The following is an 18,113-nucleotide window of genomic DNA, read 5'->3' as shown; positions in this document are numbered from 1 at the left end:
AATTTTAGCATTTATATTCACTTAATATCAAAAACATATCATTAAACTGCTTCGTTTAAACAAACCCGTGGTTCCACGGGTCCTTTCACTAGTTTATTATGTTAAAAATGGAGATTGTCAAGCTGTGAAATAATTTAAGCGTGTTAACGACCACTTTTAGGACTGTGATTGTGATGATCTTATTAAATAAATTCCTTAAATTATTTTTACAAATTTGTTCTCCTTTTACAAACAACAACAACGATACTCAATCCCGCTCTCGTGGGGTATGGTGATAATATAAAATGAAAAAAATAAAAATATCTTACACTTATATTTCTATCGACCGCTGAAGGCCCACTTACCATAGTCTTTATTGCTTACGAATGAAAACGGGTTGGCTTCCTTAAATGAGATGGTTATGTTAATTCCATAATACTTTATACACCAATTAAAAAATTATTTTGATAATATCTCTAAAACCTTACAATTGCCCATGGTATTGATATTTGCACAAGGCCACATAATTTTAGGTTCTCAAAAAGCATCCGGGGATTGTGTCTCCATCTTTACCGTCCAATTCCACCAGATTATTTTTTTCTTTTTTTTTTTAAAGAATTTTGCTATTTGCCCAATCTTTTCTTTTATCCGTCACAAACGGAAAAAAAAAACAGATCCAATTCCCTTCACGCAACAAATTCACTTGGTGTTCATAATCACAAAATACAAGGTAACCCAAATACTTTCCAAATAATAAGATTTATTTAATAATTTAAAATAATAAATAAATAAATAAAACATTCAATTTAATCTCTACCCAATTTCTTGCCTCACCCAATGACTTTTCTTGAATCAACAAACAATCCATGGTCCTCCCTACTTCTATTATACTCCTAACACAATAATAATAATAATAATAATAAACCTGTGATTAAATTAAAGATCTAAATTTAATTAATGTTTTCCCTATACAACTTTATATTGGTTGGACCTGACCTTATGTAAAATTATTATTTACTTCTTTGAATTTCCATGAACAAAAATTAAATATCCAGACAAGAACCCACCATAGATTTTTTTATACCATATGAGATGATGTTCTTGATATCATCCAACAATTGTGTCTAGTTAAATCTAACCCAGGTATTAAAAACCATATAGTATAGTATAGTTTTGTATTATAAAAATATAAACTGGTGGTCTTATGGATATCATCTAGGGTTAGTGTTTTATTATTATTTGCATCTAATCTATATCTTTTATAAATTTATGGTTCTTAGTTTTTATGCAATAATTTTTATCTTATTTGTGTTTACTGGGGTTTTCCCCTCTTTCTTGATCCACTTTTATCTTGCAAATTTTAGGGATTTTGACCAGGTCAAGGTTATATTTTATTTTTAAAGTGGCTTTTAAGTTGGTACTGCTTTTATATTGTTTATGTTACTTATTGTTCCTGTAACCCTGAATTGATTGATTTATATTCTTCTGGATAAAATTGGGAATCTGGGTTAGGCCAGGTTAGATCAGATCTATCATGTTATGTATTTTTCTCAATTTATTAAACCCCTTAAATTGATTGATGATTTTGTTTATCAGATTTTGATTTACTTTTTTTGTTCTTTAATATCAATTGATGTTTTAAAACTATCTTCAAACTCCAGGATCGAGCCGCGCCGCGCCTGGCCGAAGACCATTTTCCTATTATTTTGGGGTAATGAATTATCTGTATCTTGATCCTTTAGTTTGTTGTAAGTTGCACCAACATGCATGCATGCCGTCGATCCGATCTGTTGTCGCTAGACCTAAAACGATGCAATCTGTTGTTACTAATTGCTCATAATGATTCCTTGATCTGATGATGTTTAATTGTGACACTGATCATGATATATAAAGTTTGTTTGTGTTTACAAAGTTATTTTGTACCAAATATACAATCTATCAGTATCTTGAACCAGGAAATAGCAAAAGATGTTAAAAGTGCATTATGGGAATTTTGAATAGTTAACAGTTGGCATGATAAATCATCTTTTGAGATCTTTTTAATAATCATGTTGTGTTTTTCTTTTCAGGAATCAATTTTTTCAGAATACTATAAAAATCTTGAACACAATTCTTTTGTGAAGTGTTTTAATGATGGGGACAGAACTCATCAGGCATCACGTAAAAGACGAGACCATGGATATTCCATTAATTCCACCTGGGTTCGAGTCATTAGCCTTTCCTCTGCAAAAGGTAGAAGATAACAAAGTTGCATGTGAACCACAGCTGATGAAAAAAGAACCAGTGGTCGAACAACAGCTGGTCAAGAAAGAACCAGTGGTCGAACCGAGTGACGAAGAAAAAATTAAGCTGTCTATTACGAGTAGACCTTGGATTAACTATAACCGAGTTGATAGTAGTTCAGGAGACGAGTCTGAATGTGAACATGAACAGGTACTGTTTTATTCTAAAGATTTGTACTCATAGTTTCTGTATAAATATTGGTTGACTTAATATTGGTTGACTTATGGGTACTGATACAGGGTCGATGTGCTCGGATCTCGAAGGGGGTTATTCGTGGATGTGAAGAGTGTAGCAACTGCCAAAAGGTTGTACAATGTTATGAAATTTGTATGTATGAAGTATGAGTAGTTACAGTTATTAAGGGCGCGTTTGATAAAACAGAATGATATGATTAAGTGCTGAATAGTTCAAAATCTGATTCATTCAAGGGTCTGATCGAATTTGGTTTTGAACGACAAAAACGTGTTTGATAATTAACTCTTTGAATGATATGAATGATGTAAAATCAATGTATTAACCTCTTAAATTAATAAATAATAGATATAGAATATAATTGTTTGATAAGTCTTGTTAATAAGATTTGAGGAGGATATCAAAGGAATTTTAATGTGTTTAATGGTTAATCTGCATGGTTTAAGCAGAGATTGCTGAATGATTTAGCATCACCTGTCATTTAGATGTCAGAAACAAACGATTCAGAATTCAGTGCTAAACCATTCAATTAAGAGGCAAGCAAACGCAGCCTAATGGTTGGGCAAATTTTTTTTTTTTTTGCTTTTCAGGTCCTTGCAAAATGGTCTCCGAAAGAAGCTCGGAAGCCGGATCTCATTGATGCTCCTGTATTTTATCCAACTGAAGAGGTATACGATTTTCTCTAGTTTTATCTCTAGTGCAGGTGCATAATGAATGAATATCGAGTTGATTAAATTTGTGAACTAATTTAATTGGTTTTCAGGAATTTGAAGATACGTTGAAGTACATTTCAAGTATACGTGAAAAAGCCGAAGCATTTGGAATTTGTCGTATCGTACCACCTTCATCATGGAAACCGCCATGTCCTCTTAAGGAGAAAACCGTTTGGGAAAGTTCGACATTTGCGACTCGTATCCAACGTGTTGACAAACTTCAAAACCGTGATTCGTTAAGCCAAATGTTGCGAGCTAGTAGCCATAAAAAAAGGAAAAAGAGAAGAATCATGAAACCAGGGTCAGATACTGCAGCTTCTGTTGACCCGATGGTTCCGGAACCGTGTTTTGGGTTCGAACCGGGTCCACGGTTCACGCTCAAAGACTTCCAAAAGTATGCGGACGATTTCAAGACTCAGTATTTTAGAAGCAACGAAATGGCTACCGATGCATGTGACAACTCATGTATTCAAGATCATAGTGAACCGTCTTTAGAACTTATAGAAGGGGAATATTGGCGTATGGTTGAACGACCTACTGACGAGATCGAGGTATATTGCTTACATAGTAAGTTTGTAACAGCCGTCGATCGGTTTTGTAAAATAATAGTGACGGTTAATATTGTTTTGTTTTGTGAACATGTAGGTGCTTTATGGTGCTGACTTGGAAACTGGTAGTTTTGGTAGCGGGTTTCCGAAAAAGACGTGCCAGGTGTCGGGGTCAGATGAAAAGTATGTTTCGTCCGGTTGGAACTTGAATAATTTCCCGAGGCTTCCCGGGTCGTTACTCTCGTACGAGAGTAGTGATATATCCGGTGTTTTGGTCCCTTGGTTGTACGTTGGAATGTGCTTTTCATCGTTTTGTTGGGTGAGTGTATATCGATTTATTTTTGATATACTTTTTTTAACGCCTTCATTGGATGATATAATAATATAAAAAAAATATTATCTTTGAGATCAGCATGTTGAAGACCATCATTTATATTCGATGAATTACATGCATTTTGGTGCCTCGAAGATGTGGTACGGTGTACCGGGTAAAGACGCCTTAAAGTTGGAGGCAGCTATGAGAAAACATTTGCCCGATCTTTTTGCGGAACAACCCGATTTGCTTCACAAACTGGTGAGATTCGTGTTTTAATTTTGCGACTCGTGAATACATGGCAATTGAGACCCATATTTTCAAATTTGGGTCAATTGGGTCTTCAGAAAAATTAGGCGTAGCAATGTAAATCAAAACTTAAAAAAAGGTTCAATGAGTTTCCCTCCGACCTATTGGGTCCTATACAAAATATAAAAGGAACAAGTCTAATGGGTCTCAATACCCAAAGCTCAATAAATAGGGATATGTCTAATGGGTCTTGTGAATGGGTCAAATGGGTCGAGCATAACAAGTTTTATCCGCCAAATATATATGAAAATATTTCATATATAAATAAAATAAATAATAATAACTAAAATAATATAATAAGTATAAATAATCAATGTGAAAGTATATGACCCGTTTAAACATTTTACCTGTTTTGACCCGTTACCCATTTCAACCTTAAACCATTTTGACCAGTTACCCAAAGCAACCCAACCCATCCTGACCGTTTGCCATGTATACTCGTAATTATATAAGATGTTCTCATTGTAAATAATATATATTTCAGGTGACGCAACTTTCTCCATCAATATTGAAATCGGAAGGGGTCCCGGTTTTTCGTTGCGTTCAGAATCCGGGAGAATTTATTCTGACGTTTCCTCGAGCTTATCATTCGGGATTCAACTGCGGGTTCAACTGTGCAGAGGCTGTGAATGTGGCGCCGGTTGATTGGTTACCTCATGGTCATAATGCCATCGAGCTGTATCGTGAACAGGCCCGAAGAACTTCAATTTCTCACGATAAATTGCTGCTTGGAGCCGCACGAGATGCCGTAAAAGCTCATTGGGAGCTTAATTTACTCAGAAAAAACACACCGGATAACTTACGATGGAAAGATGTTTGTGGAAAGGATGGGATCCTGTCTCAAACACTTAAGGTAATTATTTAATATTTTTTTATTTTGTTTGTCACATAATATAATAATCTTTTATTAATAAAATTTTGTATGATTTGGTCGACCTACCAATAGTATGAATATGACATTTTTAACATTTTATTTTTATTTTTTTGGGTAGGCGCGTGTGGAAGTTGAGCGTGTGAGGAGGGACTTTCTATGCAACACATCGCAGGCGTTAAAGATGGATGCAACGTTTGATGCCACGAGCGAGAGAGAATGCAGCATTTGCTTTTTCGACTTGCATCTCTCAGCTGCGGGTTGCCACCATTGTTCGCCCGATAAATATTCTTGCTTAAATCACGCGAAACAGTTTTGTTCTTGCGCGTGGGGTGCGAAGTTTTTCCTTTTACGTTATGACATCAAAGATTTAACTATTTTGGTTGAAGCATTGGAAGGAAAATTGAGCGCCATTTACAGATGGGCAAAACTTGATCTTGGACTCGCTCTATCGTCTTACGTTTCTAAAGATAAACAATCGGTTTCTTCCAAAGGCGGCACGAGTTCGGTACAATCGCTTTCGTCACTAAAAGAACAAAAGCTACAAGAGTTTTTGAAACCGAAGGAAATTAGTAAGACGGGTTCAAAATATATTAAGGAATCATCGACATCACGTGATAAAGATGTTATAATGCTTAGTGACGATGAGGGTGATGACACGTCAGCACCGACTAGTCAAGTGAAAAACGAGGCGCTCGAGTACCACCCGGAAAACCTTTCTGACAACAAATCACAACAGGATCTTAAAACCTTAAACGGGTCTGGTAATGTTAATGTGGAAAATGGTGGTGGGGTGCTGCAGCAAATTCCGAAAGTTGAGGAAAATGTTGTAATTCTTGGATTATATGCCAACACACCAAACGCAAACGCGGCGGGAAATTCGTCTGGAACCAAAGCCAAGCCGGACCGAAGCAATAGACAGAAAGGTCAAAAAGGTCCTCGAATTGCAAAGGTTGTTCGAAGGATAAATTGTAATGTTGAGCCGCTGGAATATGGTGTGGTCCAATCAGGAAAGTTTTGGTGTGATAGCCATGCCATTTACCCTAAAGGTACATTACATCACACTAGAGGTGGTAAATTGGGTGGGTCGAATGAGTTGGGTAACAGGTCAAACTGATTCCAGTTGACATGTTTGCATCATGGGGGATATGTATAACCCATATCAACACACTTACTCATAACCGGGTCAACATTGCCAGCATAATACTTGTACCTTCAGCAGTTATTCTTGTAACTCCAGAAGAATGTAATATTGGATATCTTGTTGTTTTGCAGGTTTCAGGAGTCGGGTTAAGTATATAAATCTGTTAGATCCTAAGGATATGTGCTACTACGTTTCAGAAATTCTTGATGCGGGAAAAAATAGACCTCTATTTATGGTAATTAAAAATGAAATCCTCTGCTTGTTCTATATGCATCAAAGGTTGTACGTCAACATATTTGGTATCCTTTGATGTACAGGTGTCATTGGAGAACAATCCAAGCGAAGTATTTGTTCATTTGTCTGCGACAAAATGTTGGGAAATGATTAGGGAGAGAGTTAACAGCGAGATATCGAAGCAACATAAGTTAAAAATATTAAATCTTCCTCCTTTGCAGCCTCCCGGGAGTCTCGACGGCATGGAAATGTTCGGCTTTTCTTCACCTTCCATCTTGCAGGTAAACTTGCACAGTTTATTATTAACCGTAATGCTAAATCCCATTTACTGTTCATAGTAGCATTATGGTAAATACCATAGTGGCACTACGGTAAATACCCCCAACTTCGAGGGTATTTTCGTAAACCATTTTTCTAAAAACAAAATTTGTTACTTTTTTAAACGAGTTTTTTCCCTTTATTTCGTTTCCTTTTTTTAACGACTCTTTTTGCTTCCTTATTTTTATACGTTTAGTTAACCAAGCGTTAAGCGTTTTTTTATGTTATATCAACCTACCGTTAATGTTTGCAAGATCTGGTTATTTGATGACTTCCAGCAATGAAGTTATTTTTATATAACCTTCTTTTACTTCTTTTTTCCCTTCCTTTTTAATTCCTTTATCCCGCAACGAAGATATTGTTGGCCAATTGAATAATATAAGTAGCATAATAAAAGTAATTGGTTAACTGGTCATTGTTCATCTTTGGTCCATACATGTTTCTTGCACAGTTTATTGTAACCAATAATAATTATATGTGGTAATTGATATATGCACAACATCTTTAACAAGTAGTTGTTATGATGTCGTTTTGTTTTGTAGGGTATTCAGTCAATGGATAGGAATCGGCTAAGCGTTGAGTACTGGGAATCACAACCTTTTCACTCTCAGTCCAATGATAACTCCTCTTTGGTTAAGATTCAGGAGCCAGATGTAACCAAAGACGATGGTTTGACGGCGGATGATGAAAATGTTATCTCGGGTTTCTTAAAAAAGGCAAATTTGGAAGAGTTACACACATTTTTGAGTGCTTTGAGTAAAGATGGGTCAACTAGTAATCAATCTGGGGTGACCAAACTTGTCAATGAAGAAATAATTAAACGCCCCAGATGACGATAATAACAAAAAAATAAAAAAAATCTTGTTTTTACTCTGTAAATCCCTTTGATCTCTTTTTAGTTAATAGGACATCAACTATTACAGTTTTGCCTTTTTTAGGTTACCTAATAACTAGCTTGTTCTTGGCTGTAGGTGTTTTTTTGGATTATAGGAGTTTAAAGTAGAGAGAAACTGGAAAATTCGTTGCCCGAATCTTTGTCTTTCCTTTTTTTTTTTTTTGGTTTTTTTTCTTATCTAATATGTCATATTCATTTCAAATTTCATTAGTAAAGGAAACCATAACTCATTGTTAAGGTTTGTAGCAACATTTTTCTTGTGGTACCTTTAAATTTCATTCTTCATTGTTGTATCATCTCCTATGTTTTGTAAATGTTGTTATTACACATTACACAACAGTTTTGCTATCTCTACAAAGACTTTGTATATGGTTGATTACAAATTTTCAAACAATGTAGTGCGGAAAAACTAGTAATGTACATAAAGTGATACAAGCTAACTACTGGCACACGCGTAGCGAGTCATTTAACTCCTAAAGTAACTGGTTATTCGCTCATGCTAGTTCGGTTTAACTGCATCAAATAGCTCCTAAGACTGCATTCCTCTATCTGTGAAACAAGAGCAAAAATCGACGTTTAGATGTGATGCTAAATCGATTTGACATAACATATTTCAACTGAGTATTGAATGTTGTCCCTACCTGTAAAGGAGCTATAGAAGCCAAAAATATTTCACATTCATCAAGAAGAGCTCTTTCATGTAATGCTAAATGCGCAACTTCACCAGCCGTGGTATGTGTTCTGTCCAACTGAAACAACACAAACAAAGAATGAAAAATTGACTAAAAAACTCTGTTAGTGCATTATTGTAAATCCCTAGTTCTATTCAGTCATTTGTTATCGAATAATATTGTAACCGCTTAATGACTATTGGACATTTGTTTGTGTCGTTTACTGTTTAACCAATACTTAAACTGATTCACTGTCGACAGACAGACAGAGTCTGTCGATCGACAGGAGATTCTTTCAGTAGACTGAGTGAGCTGGTGTAAGTTAAGTTGACAAACTGTCTACAGTCGACCGACAGACAAGTCTGCCGATTGATTGTCTCTGCAGATACTATGAATATAGGTTACGAATTACATTGTTATGTTACACAACCTACACATACCCTAGTTGCGTGTTATCATCTCTAATCGGTCCCAAACACACCCAACACGAATAACAACTCTAGGTGTCGTTTTAATCTCTTGTAGGTTTGATTCTACGATCCAGAAAGTCCGTGTTTATTCGATTAAAGCTTTGTCTAGTGTTTTCCGCCTCTAAATCGATTATACGTTTGATCTAAGATCCCTATTAGCGTCTACAAACTCGACCCCTATTTCAATCGCCAACAAGATATGATGCATTTCAACCCAAACCCCTTTAACCTGTATCTCAACCCGCCTGACCCACTCATCTAGCTACCTCTAATAAACACATCTACGAACTGGATACATAGTCAAATACACTCTTCATCATGCATCATTATCATTTGATTCAATAGCAAAAATAAATTGATAAACTTTCATTTAAATGTATATGAATCAGTCAACTCATTACTCACTAACCTTTGACTCTGTTGAATGTATACAGGATACAGTTGCCTGTAGCACTTGACCGATGGAGAAAAGAACCAACTTCAGATCTCTAATATCCGCCTGTGTTTTTTAAAATGAAGATAACAAAATATGCAAAGTGATCTAAGTATGAACAGTATTTTCCGAAAAGGACATACCTTTACCCCGTCGGTAATAGGAACTGAAACACATCTTGCCTGTAGATCATTAGTCGTTACAAATAAAGCAGATTCGTACTCGCTTTGAATTAGCGCCCACTCATCCATATACGCCATCTGTCACGCAAGGTGCACAAATAAATATTATATGATGAACAAAGTAAAACTCAATACAAGACAGGTCAACTAACAAAAAAAATGCATTACTTGTTTGTATAAAATATTATAGAGCTTTAGTTGGAGTATCAACAAGTCGAGTTCAATTTTCTTCGCAGCGATAGAATCCCGCAGTTGTAAAACAGTTCTCCACACATCATGTAAAGATAGCTGCAGTACGAAATTTAAAAATCAAGATGACGTGTGCATCGAAGTTTAATTAATTATATAGTATAAGAAGTATGTAACAGATGTTTGAATCCAAACCTCAGCAGTAGCCCTTTGAACATCCAATGCGGCTTCTAAACTCGCATTAGCAAATTGCCATTGTACTTGTATATTGTAAAGTAGTTCAAGATGTTGAGCGTCGTCTTTAAGATTGGAAACATTCTTTTCTTTTTTAGCATCTGTCATTTTGCTGAAAATAGAAAATATATGCGAATTGAAGAAATGTCTTCGAGCAGTGTGTTTAACTTGGTTAGGATTGGTGTCTATGGCACGATGACCAACCCCTTTAGCATGAGTAGGGCTAACCGAATGATTTACATCTCTTGAAGGAGTAGGACTAACATCCCTTGATGGTACATAATCGATCTCTTTGTTCGGAGAACGGTCCAGTTGACTTGGACTAGATGGACTTATCGGAGTACGGATGTCAGGTTGAGGGCTGATTGATCGGGCGGTAGGGGTAGAATTGTCATTTTTTGTAGGTGAAGTAGAGCTTGACCCCGTGATTGAAGGGATAGGACTAACTTCTTTACGGGAAGACGAAGAGTTGACCTCTCTTGCGACAAGGGAAGGTTCGACCTCTGGGTCCATTTCCTTGGACACAGCGGGCGGGTCAACCCATTTTGTTGCGTATGTAGGTTTGATACATTTTGAGGACGGGATCAGACAGGCCCCTCTAATAGTAGGGGAAGCCTTGATCCCCGTAGAGGGGCCAACAGTGGCCCCTCTAAGCATAGGAGTTATAGTCCTCGTACGTGACGGACTAACACCTCTTAAGGCTAACCCATATGACTTATTTGGGGAAGATGGTTGGGATTCCGTGGACTTAACCGTCTTCAACCTTCTCCCGAGGTTAGGTACCTTATTAGCTTCACTGTTATGATCGTCATTATTTTTATGTAAAACATTAGAACCTGTCGCGCTAGGCCATCGATGCTGATTAACAAATCTAGTATCTCGAGATTTTAAACTCCCCGACGATGTGCTAGGCCGACGATGTTGATTATTAACTTGTTTAACATGTGATTTATTTGTAGCTTTTGTATTTTCTAATTGACTAGTATCACTAGAACAACTATTTGGAGATTCTGAATCTTCCAATCGATCGATAACACTTTTATCAACCAAATAACTACTCGTTTCTTTCTCGTTTACACGCTTACTTGGCACGGGCGATTTTGGAGCCTCTTCATCAGTTGCATTCACCGGTGAATTACACGTATGCTCATCAATGGTGTCACGAGATGGATCCTCTATTTTGGGATTTAATTCACACGACAACGATTGATCATCAGATTGATTCGGACCACTTGAACCGCCCTTTTTAGAATGCCATAAGGAATCAGTCACTCTATTACTAATCACTTTTTTTGCCACGAATCCCACACCGTAAACTGCGGTCGATATCCCCCATGACGCTTTTGATCTACGACTTGTTCCTTCATTACTTTCGACAACATTCGATTGTGATTGTCTCGCATTCTCGGATTCATTTATATCCATATACATACACTATTCAAATGAAACCAAATTAATAATGTGAAAGTTACAATATTGTTATCACCGTAAATTGCACGCACGCAATGATTGAATTGAGAAGAATCGTAATCTGGCATTGTGATGTTACATTCTGATGAAATTGAGAATATGGAGGGAAAAACGGTTAGGTTTCCGGTAAGATGAGGATAACCAGCGAATTGTGTGTTGGCGGCATCGTGACAGAAACTCTGATTAGTCCCATATTTTTTTTTATAATTACCCAATTTTGAAATTTCTTTTCTTCTTTTTATTTTTTTTTTGAAAAGCAAATTGGTATATAAATCACACGAAACAGTTACAGCAAAGTGTGCCATTGAAAGGACCCGTTCATATACATTATAAACGATTCACAATAGTTGATTACATCGCGAGGTATTTGACCTCTATATGATACGTTTTACAAACATTTCATTCGTTTTTAAAAGACAAACTTTCTTTACAACGAAAGTTGACGGCATGCACACCATTTCATAATACATCCAACTATAATTGGCTTAATAATAATCTTGATGAACTCAATGACTCGAATGCAACGTCTTTCAAAATATGCCATGAATGACTCCAAGTAATATCCTTAAAATGAGCTAATGCACAACGGAAGATTTCTTTAATACCTGAGAATAAACATGCTTTAAAGTGTCAACCAAAAGGTTGGTGAGTTCATAGGTTTATCATAACAATCATTTCATTATATTAATAGACCACAAGATTTCCGTTTATAAATATATGTACACTCGCAAGTGTATAAAAGTATTCTATAAGTTGTAGGCACCCGGTAACAAGCCTTAACGTTCATGTTTTACCCTCTGAAGTACACCAGATCAGGTGTGTTTAAAATAACCTCGAAGTACTAAAGCATCCCATAGTCAGGATGGGGTTTGTCAGGCCCAATAGATCTATCTTTAGGATTCGCGCCTACCGTACATAGACAAATAGTTTAATGTTACCAAGCTAAGGGTATATTTCTGGTTTAAACCCACATAGAATTAGTTTTAGTACTTGTGCCTATTTCGTAAAACATTTATAAAAACAGCGCATGTATTCTCAGTCCCAAAAATATATATAAAAGGGAGCAAATGAAACTCACAATACTGTATTTCGTAGTAAAAATACATATAACGTCATTTAACAAGTGCAAGGTTGGCCTCGGATTCACGAATGTATCAATATTGAGATTCAATATTGCAGGAAAGTACGTAGACGCAACGGAGATGATAAACACTAGATTGACCTCACGAGCATACCCATGAACCATACCCATCACCTCCATAGCTATAACCCATAATTTTCTTAGCTTCGACTCATTCAAAAAAACTATTTTGAAATCACTCGGACATCACTCCGTCGTAATATTTTATGTATACTAATAATATCTTGAAATAATACAGAGCAATATATATATATATATATATATATATATATATATATATATATATATATATATATATATATATAAATCGATTGAGAGAGTTTAGAAAAATATATTTTCAAGTTTCTATGAAATAATGAAACCTATTGAATTCTATTTATAATAGATTTTTGAATTATTAAAGTGAATTATTAAAGTATGAATTATTAAAGTGTGAATTATTAAAGTGAATTATTAAAGTATGAATTATTAAAGTGAATTATTAAAGTGAATTATTAAAGTATGAATTATTAAAGTGAATTATTAAAGTATGAATTATTAAAGTGAATTATTAAATTATGAATTATTAAAGTGAATTATTAAAGTTAAAGTAAGGTAAAAGTAAAGTAAAGGTAAAGTTAAAGTATAGTAAAAGTATAAAAATTATGTATGTATAATACGCGTATAAATATATATAATATTAATTTAAATCTTTATATATATTTAATGAAATAAAATATAAATATCGTTATATTTATTATACTGGTTAAGTAATGAGTTGTCAAAAGTAATTCTAGATATTTATAAAAGTTATATAAATTTTAATAATAAAATTCTTTTTAAACTGAAAACGTCTTTGTACGTTTGAAAATAGATTAATAGAATATTATGAAAACCAATTCTCCACGAACTTTTGTCTAACTTTCGTAAATGACACTTTTTGTTTTTATTTATAAATAGCTTTACAAATTATTCTGAATATCGTTAAGAGGAATAGATTTTCTCAAATCATAGTGGACCTCTCAACAGAGACTTGTAATTATAATTCAATATTTCTGATAATTCAATCATTTAATATATTTTTTTTTTTAATTTCGTCGAAAATCATATTGAAACAAATACGTTCGTGTAAAGTATTATACGTTTAATACTTTATTAATATTCTCAAGTTATAATATATATATACATATACATATCTATTTATATATAACGGTTCGTGAATCGTCAGAATTTGGTCGAGGTTATAATGAATGTATGAACACAGTTTAAAATTCTTAAGATTTAACTTAACAAACTTTGCTTATCGTATCAGAATAATATAAAGATTAAAGTTTAAATTTGGTCGGAAATTTCCGGGTCGTCACAGTACCTACCCGTTAAAGAAATTTCGTCCCCGAAATTTGATAGAGGTCGTCATGACTAACAATGAGAATGTTATTATAACGATTATAGAGTTTTATCATGTTCAAGAAGCATGGATAAAATAATTTGATTACTCGAAGCGTGTGAGTGAAGTTATCGTAAATGAATGAAATGAGAAAATAGGGATTCATCTTATCTTTTGACGTCATCACGGTTGATCTCCGGATTAAAGAAAATCTTTGTAATCTATATAGGATTTGATTCTTCGGTGATTAAGGAAATTATGATCCTCTTCGATTTAATGCGATGATTCATCTCGATTTTTCTGTCGGATATTTCACTATAAATCCACCTCCTTCGTTTCCTTTTAATTCATACCTTCTATTCTTTCTCCCTCAATTCTTACTTTAAAATTATTCATCAATATGCTTCATCCAGTGCTGATTCTCGATATACTCCTCACTTTCATATCTGTCGTTCTTCTTTTTCATCTACCTCCAGAAGAATCTATTTACTTCTACTATACTCTTAGTTTTATAGTGTTTTTAGTTCTCCCGTGTCTTTATATTGCTATATGCATTGATATATACGGTTTGTGATTTCTGGGTTGTTGTTGGGTTTTATATCTTCCCTTATATTTCAAAGTCCTTGCTTCTTCTATAATCATTGTCATCCACAGTTAATGCAATCTTCTATTTGCTATGATTTATACTCCCATTTCTAGTTCGGAGCTTTGTCCTTTCGTTTCTTCTTCTTGCGATTAAGCACCGCTTGTAATGGTCCAGAATTCGCAGATATAAATTTTGAATGAACATTGTTAATGTTCTAGGAAGGAAATTGTAATGGCACGATCTTGACTTGTCAAATTACCAGAATACCTCGGAAAAGGCCGAATCATCAAGAAATATTTTCTTGATATTTAGAGATCAAAGAGAATACAAGAGTCGTGTAACATAGCACATGATGACGTTATGATCTGTGAATCATCATGTTCCATTTAGAAACTCAGAATGAATTACTGTAATATAATCACGTTGATCAAGTGTCATTATATTATACTAACTCATGCTTCAGCTCCCAACACTTCTTCAAGAATATTCCTATTTTAAACTCGAATGTTTCAGAATTTAGAAACTAAAATAGTTTCTTTTATGATATAATACAGATAGCGCGAAGAGGTAAATGATTTCAGATAAGAATAATTATAAAAATATCTTCAGAAGTATGGATGATATTTATAATGAAAGATACGATGATATCTTTGAATGTCTAATATCAGAGGATGATGAAGGATATTGTCCGCAGGGATTTAGAGTTAGGAGCAAGGTATTCGTTAATGACTTCAGCAAGTACTGAATCATTTGGATTCTTTGAAGGCAGGTTCAGCCTTTGTGATTTGTCCACAGCCTCCTTCATACTTTGCTCAATCCGTTTTCCAGTTCCAAAGCTTCTCTTTTTCTGAGCTTTGCCAATATACTATCCTTTATCATCCAACTTTTTACTGTTAAGGTCGTTTACAGTTTTTGCTGCTTCATCAGCATTTTTTCAAAATTTTGAGAACTGGTTCGCAATTTAGGGTGTTTTTCAGAAATTTCTCATTCAAAGAATGTAAGTCTTGGAGGTAGACGTTGTGTGTATATGTAATTGTTGATGTAGACATGCTGCGAGGTTTCAAAATACTGATTGCTGATTCTCAATAATTGGTATGACAATTCTTGTTATAAGGTACGAATGAGTATATGATAGGGTTTCGATAATTATAATGTTTTTTTTTTTTTGAAAAGTCAAAGATCAGTGAAGTTGTTGGTAAGTTTATTGCTAATGTGGTGAATATAAACGATTCCCCGGTAACGTTGGCGAAAGGGCAACGTATCTATCGAGGTTATAATAAGACTGTTTTGATTGAGAAGTCGAAGTTGACTTGCTGGAGCTGTGACAAAAATGTCTATTTTGAAACGGAATTGAAAAGTTATTTTAGCTAGTAAATGCCAAAGGGTCTAACACGGATACGTGTCGAACTATGACTTGGGTTTTGAGAGTTTTTTTTCAGGTGTATAACTGTGGGTAACATGTGGTTGGATCATCATCTCGATTGTTCCTTAGTTGAAGTGTCTTCAGGAATTTCGAAGGGTTTGAGCACATATTGTAACCGTTAATACATATGATGTTCTAACACAGTTTTGAAGTCAAAGTATAGCTTTGAAAGATATAGGAATCTAAGAGTGATGATACTGGTTATATTTCGAATTGAATTATGCGATTTCAAAATCAGAATATGTAATTGAATTTGAATGAGTATGATTGTTTTGATTTATATGAAAGAATGGATATTGTTGTGAAAGTAGGGAGTATAGTTGATGATTGCTGAATCAGTTTCGAAAAATGTAATATATTAATTGTGAATTTATATATCTCTCGGGTATTACCTACGCGTTAAAAAAAATTTCACAATTAATATTTTGTACAAAAAGAAGTTTATTACAGTCTTTATGAAAATATATGTGTATATTTTCTTTAGATGTAATATAGATTTAATGAGTTAATATTAAATTAAACTCATTTGTTTTATGGTTGGAACTAGAATTGAGTAATCCCTAAAACTTTATAAATTGCATAAGTATTTCTTCAATAATATTGAAATTATGAATCATTACTTTGTTATTTGTTGGTTTTCGTGAAATTCTTGTGAACTTCGCAAGGTACGAATGATGTTATTTGAAAAGTTTCGAGTACATCGATGATGAAAGTGTAAAATCAAACATATATTCGAATAATACACTTGATTTATTATGAATTGAATTTTTATTGAATTGAGACAGAGATTGTAATTAACGATGGTTAAGTTGCGGACGAAGGACGTACATCATTGCATATTTGTAATATGAATTAACTGAGTAGTTAAGATTCACACATAATAGCTTAGTACGGGAAGATTTATTATGGTTTAAAAATTTATACATATAAAATATACATATAAATCTTTCGATTGGAAATGAGTTAATACTTCATAACTCGTTGATACAATATATTTGTTGTTGATTCGTAATGATGTCCACAATGATTCTTGAACTGACAGAGTTTGTGATGTTACAGGTGCTGTTGATTCTGACGATACTGACGGCACTGACTGTGTTGATGATGCTACGGTCCTGTTGATGCTGTTGGTAAAACAATTCTAGCTTGTAAATCGTACACTATTTTTGATCAAAGTTTCTACTCTACCATCTCCATTCACTCATCCGATTTACGGTCAGAATTAAATAATCTCTAAGATTTTGGAGATTACATAACTGCCGCAGAGATATCTATTCAATGAAGTTTATGAATTAATACTTCATCGTTTGTTGTTGTTGATATTCCTGGATATTTACAGGGCGTATGACGTTGATGTTTGAGATACAGATTGTGATGTTGCGGTGTGGGATGTGGATGTTGTTGTTGGTGGTGGTGATGGTACTGTTGGTGTTGCTGATGGTGGTACTGTTTATGCTGCTGGTGTTTGTAACCTTTGCACCATATTCTCCAAAGCTACTACCCGAGCGCGAAGCTCGTTGACTTCTTCTATTACACCGGGGTGATTGTCGGTTCGGACGAGCGGATAAATAAAATCTAGAATTTGGTGTAGTATGTAATCGTGACGAGATACTCTAGAAATAAGAGAGAAAATGGTGTTTCGGATAGGTTCGCCGGTAAGTGCTTCAGGTTCTTCGCCAAGAGGGCAATGTGGTGGATGGAAGGGATCACCTTCTTCTTGTCTCCAATGATTTAGGAGGCTACGAACCCATCCCCAATTCATCCAGAATAGATGATGACTAATTGGTTGATCCATTCCGGTCACACTGCTTTCGGAACTTGAGTGGGATTCCATTTCGGAATTCGAGGGACTTGAACTAATGACGAATTCCATTTCGTACGATTGAATAAAGAATTTTTTGATATGAAATGATTTTCCAGCTATCGGGTGGTATTCTAATTATATAGAGCAAAAGGTTTCATAGATTACGGAGGAATTTACGGAATATGTCAGGCAAAGTTTACAGTAACAGATACGCTAAGATATGAATTAGCAGATACGCTAAGATATGAATTTTGTCTATACACTATTCATGCCATCAATGCAATAAGATGTGTCTAGACTAAGAATGATAAGCAGGTAATTTCCGACAAAAATAATGAGCAAAAC

General features: G+C 34.6%; 1 protein-coding gene across 3 annotated transcripts; it reads left to right on the top strand.

Annotated features, from left to right (window-relative positions):
* Window positions 1–528: 528 nt before the first annotated feature.
* On the top strand, window positions 529–8,115 carry LOC139899624 (putative lysine-specific demethylase JMJ16). 3 transcript variants are annotated; one of them, XM_071882464.1, is made up of 12 exons: window positions 529–709; window positions 2,049–2,412; window positions 2,502–2,567; window positions 3,045–3,122; window positions 3,218–3,718; window positions 3,813–4,034; window positions 4,128–4,289; window positions 4,822–5,190; window positions 5,330–6,257; window positions 6,484–6,587; window positions 6,670–6,867; window positions 7,447–8,115. In XM_071882464.1, exons 2-12 carry the CDS (start codon window positions 2,110–2,112, stop codon window positions 7,735–7,737), a joined length of 3,222 nt encoding a protein of 1,073 aa, XP_071738565.1. In that variant the 5' UTR covers window positions 529–709; window positions 2,049–2,109; the 3' UTR covers window positions 7,738–8,115. The 3 variants fall into 3 exon arrangements, with proteins under 3 accessions (XP_071738565.1, XP_071738564.1, XP_071738566.1); XM_071882463.1 differs by lacking the exon at window positions 529–709 and adding an exon at window positions 961–1,122; XM_071882465.1 differs by lacking the exon at window positions 529–709 and adding an exon at window positions 1,184–1,199.
* The last annotated feature ends 9,998 nt before the right edge of the window (window positions 8,116–18,113 follow it).

The sequence above is a fragment of the Rutidosis leptorrhynchoides genome, chromosome 3 (assembly GCF_046630445.1).
Source record: "Rutidosis leptorrhynchoides isolate AG116_Rl617_1_P2 chromosome 3, CSIRO_AGI_Rlap_v1, whole genome shotgun sequence".
In the NCBI taxonomy this organism is placed as follows: domain Eukaryota; kingdom Viridiplantae; phylum Streptophyta; class Magnoliopsida; order Asterales; family Asteraceae; genus Rutidosis; species Rutidosis leptorrhynchoides.
Note: the sequence above shows the minus strand (reverse complement) of the source record. Positions and strands in the feature narration are given on the sequence as shown.

Bases quoted from the DNA above. Each gene is read 5' to 3' on its own strand.
- LOC139899624 (XM_071882464.1), top strand. From the start codon at position 2,110: ATGATGGGGACAGAACTCATCAGGCATCACGTAAAAGACGAGACCATG. The intron at 4,290-4,821 runs GTGAGATTCGTG...TATATATTTCAG, and splicing joins CCGATTTGCTTCACAAACTG to GTGACGCAACTTTCTCCATC. The intron at 6,258-6,483 runs GTACATTACATC...GTTGTTTTGCAG, and splicing joins CCATGCCATTTACCCTAAAG to GTTTCAGGAGTCGGGTTAAG.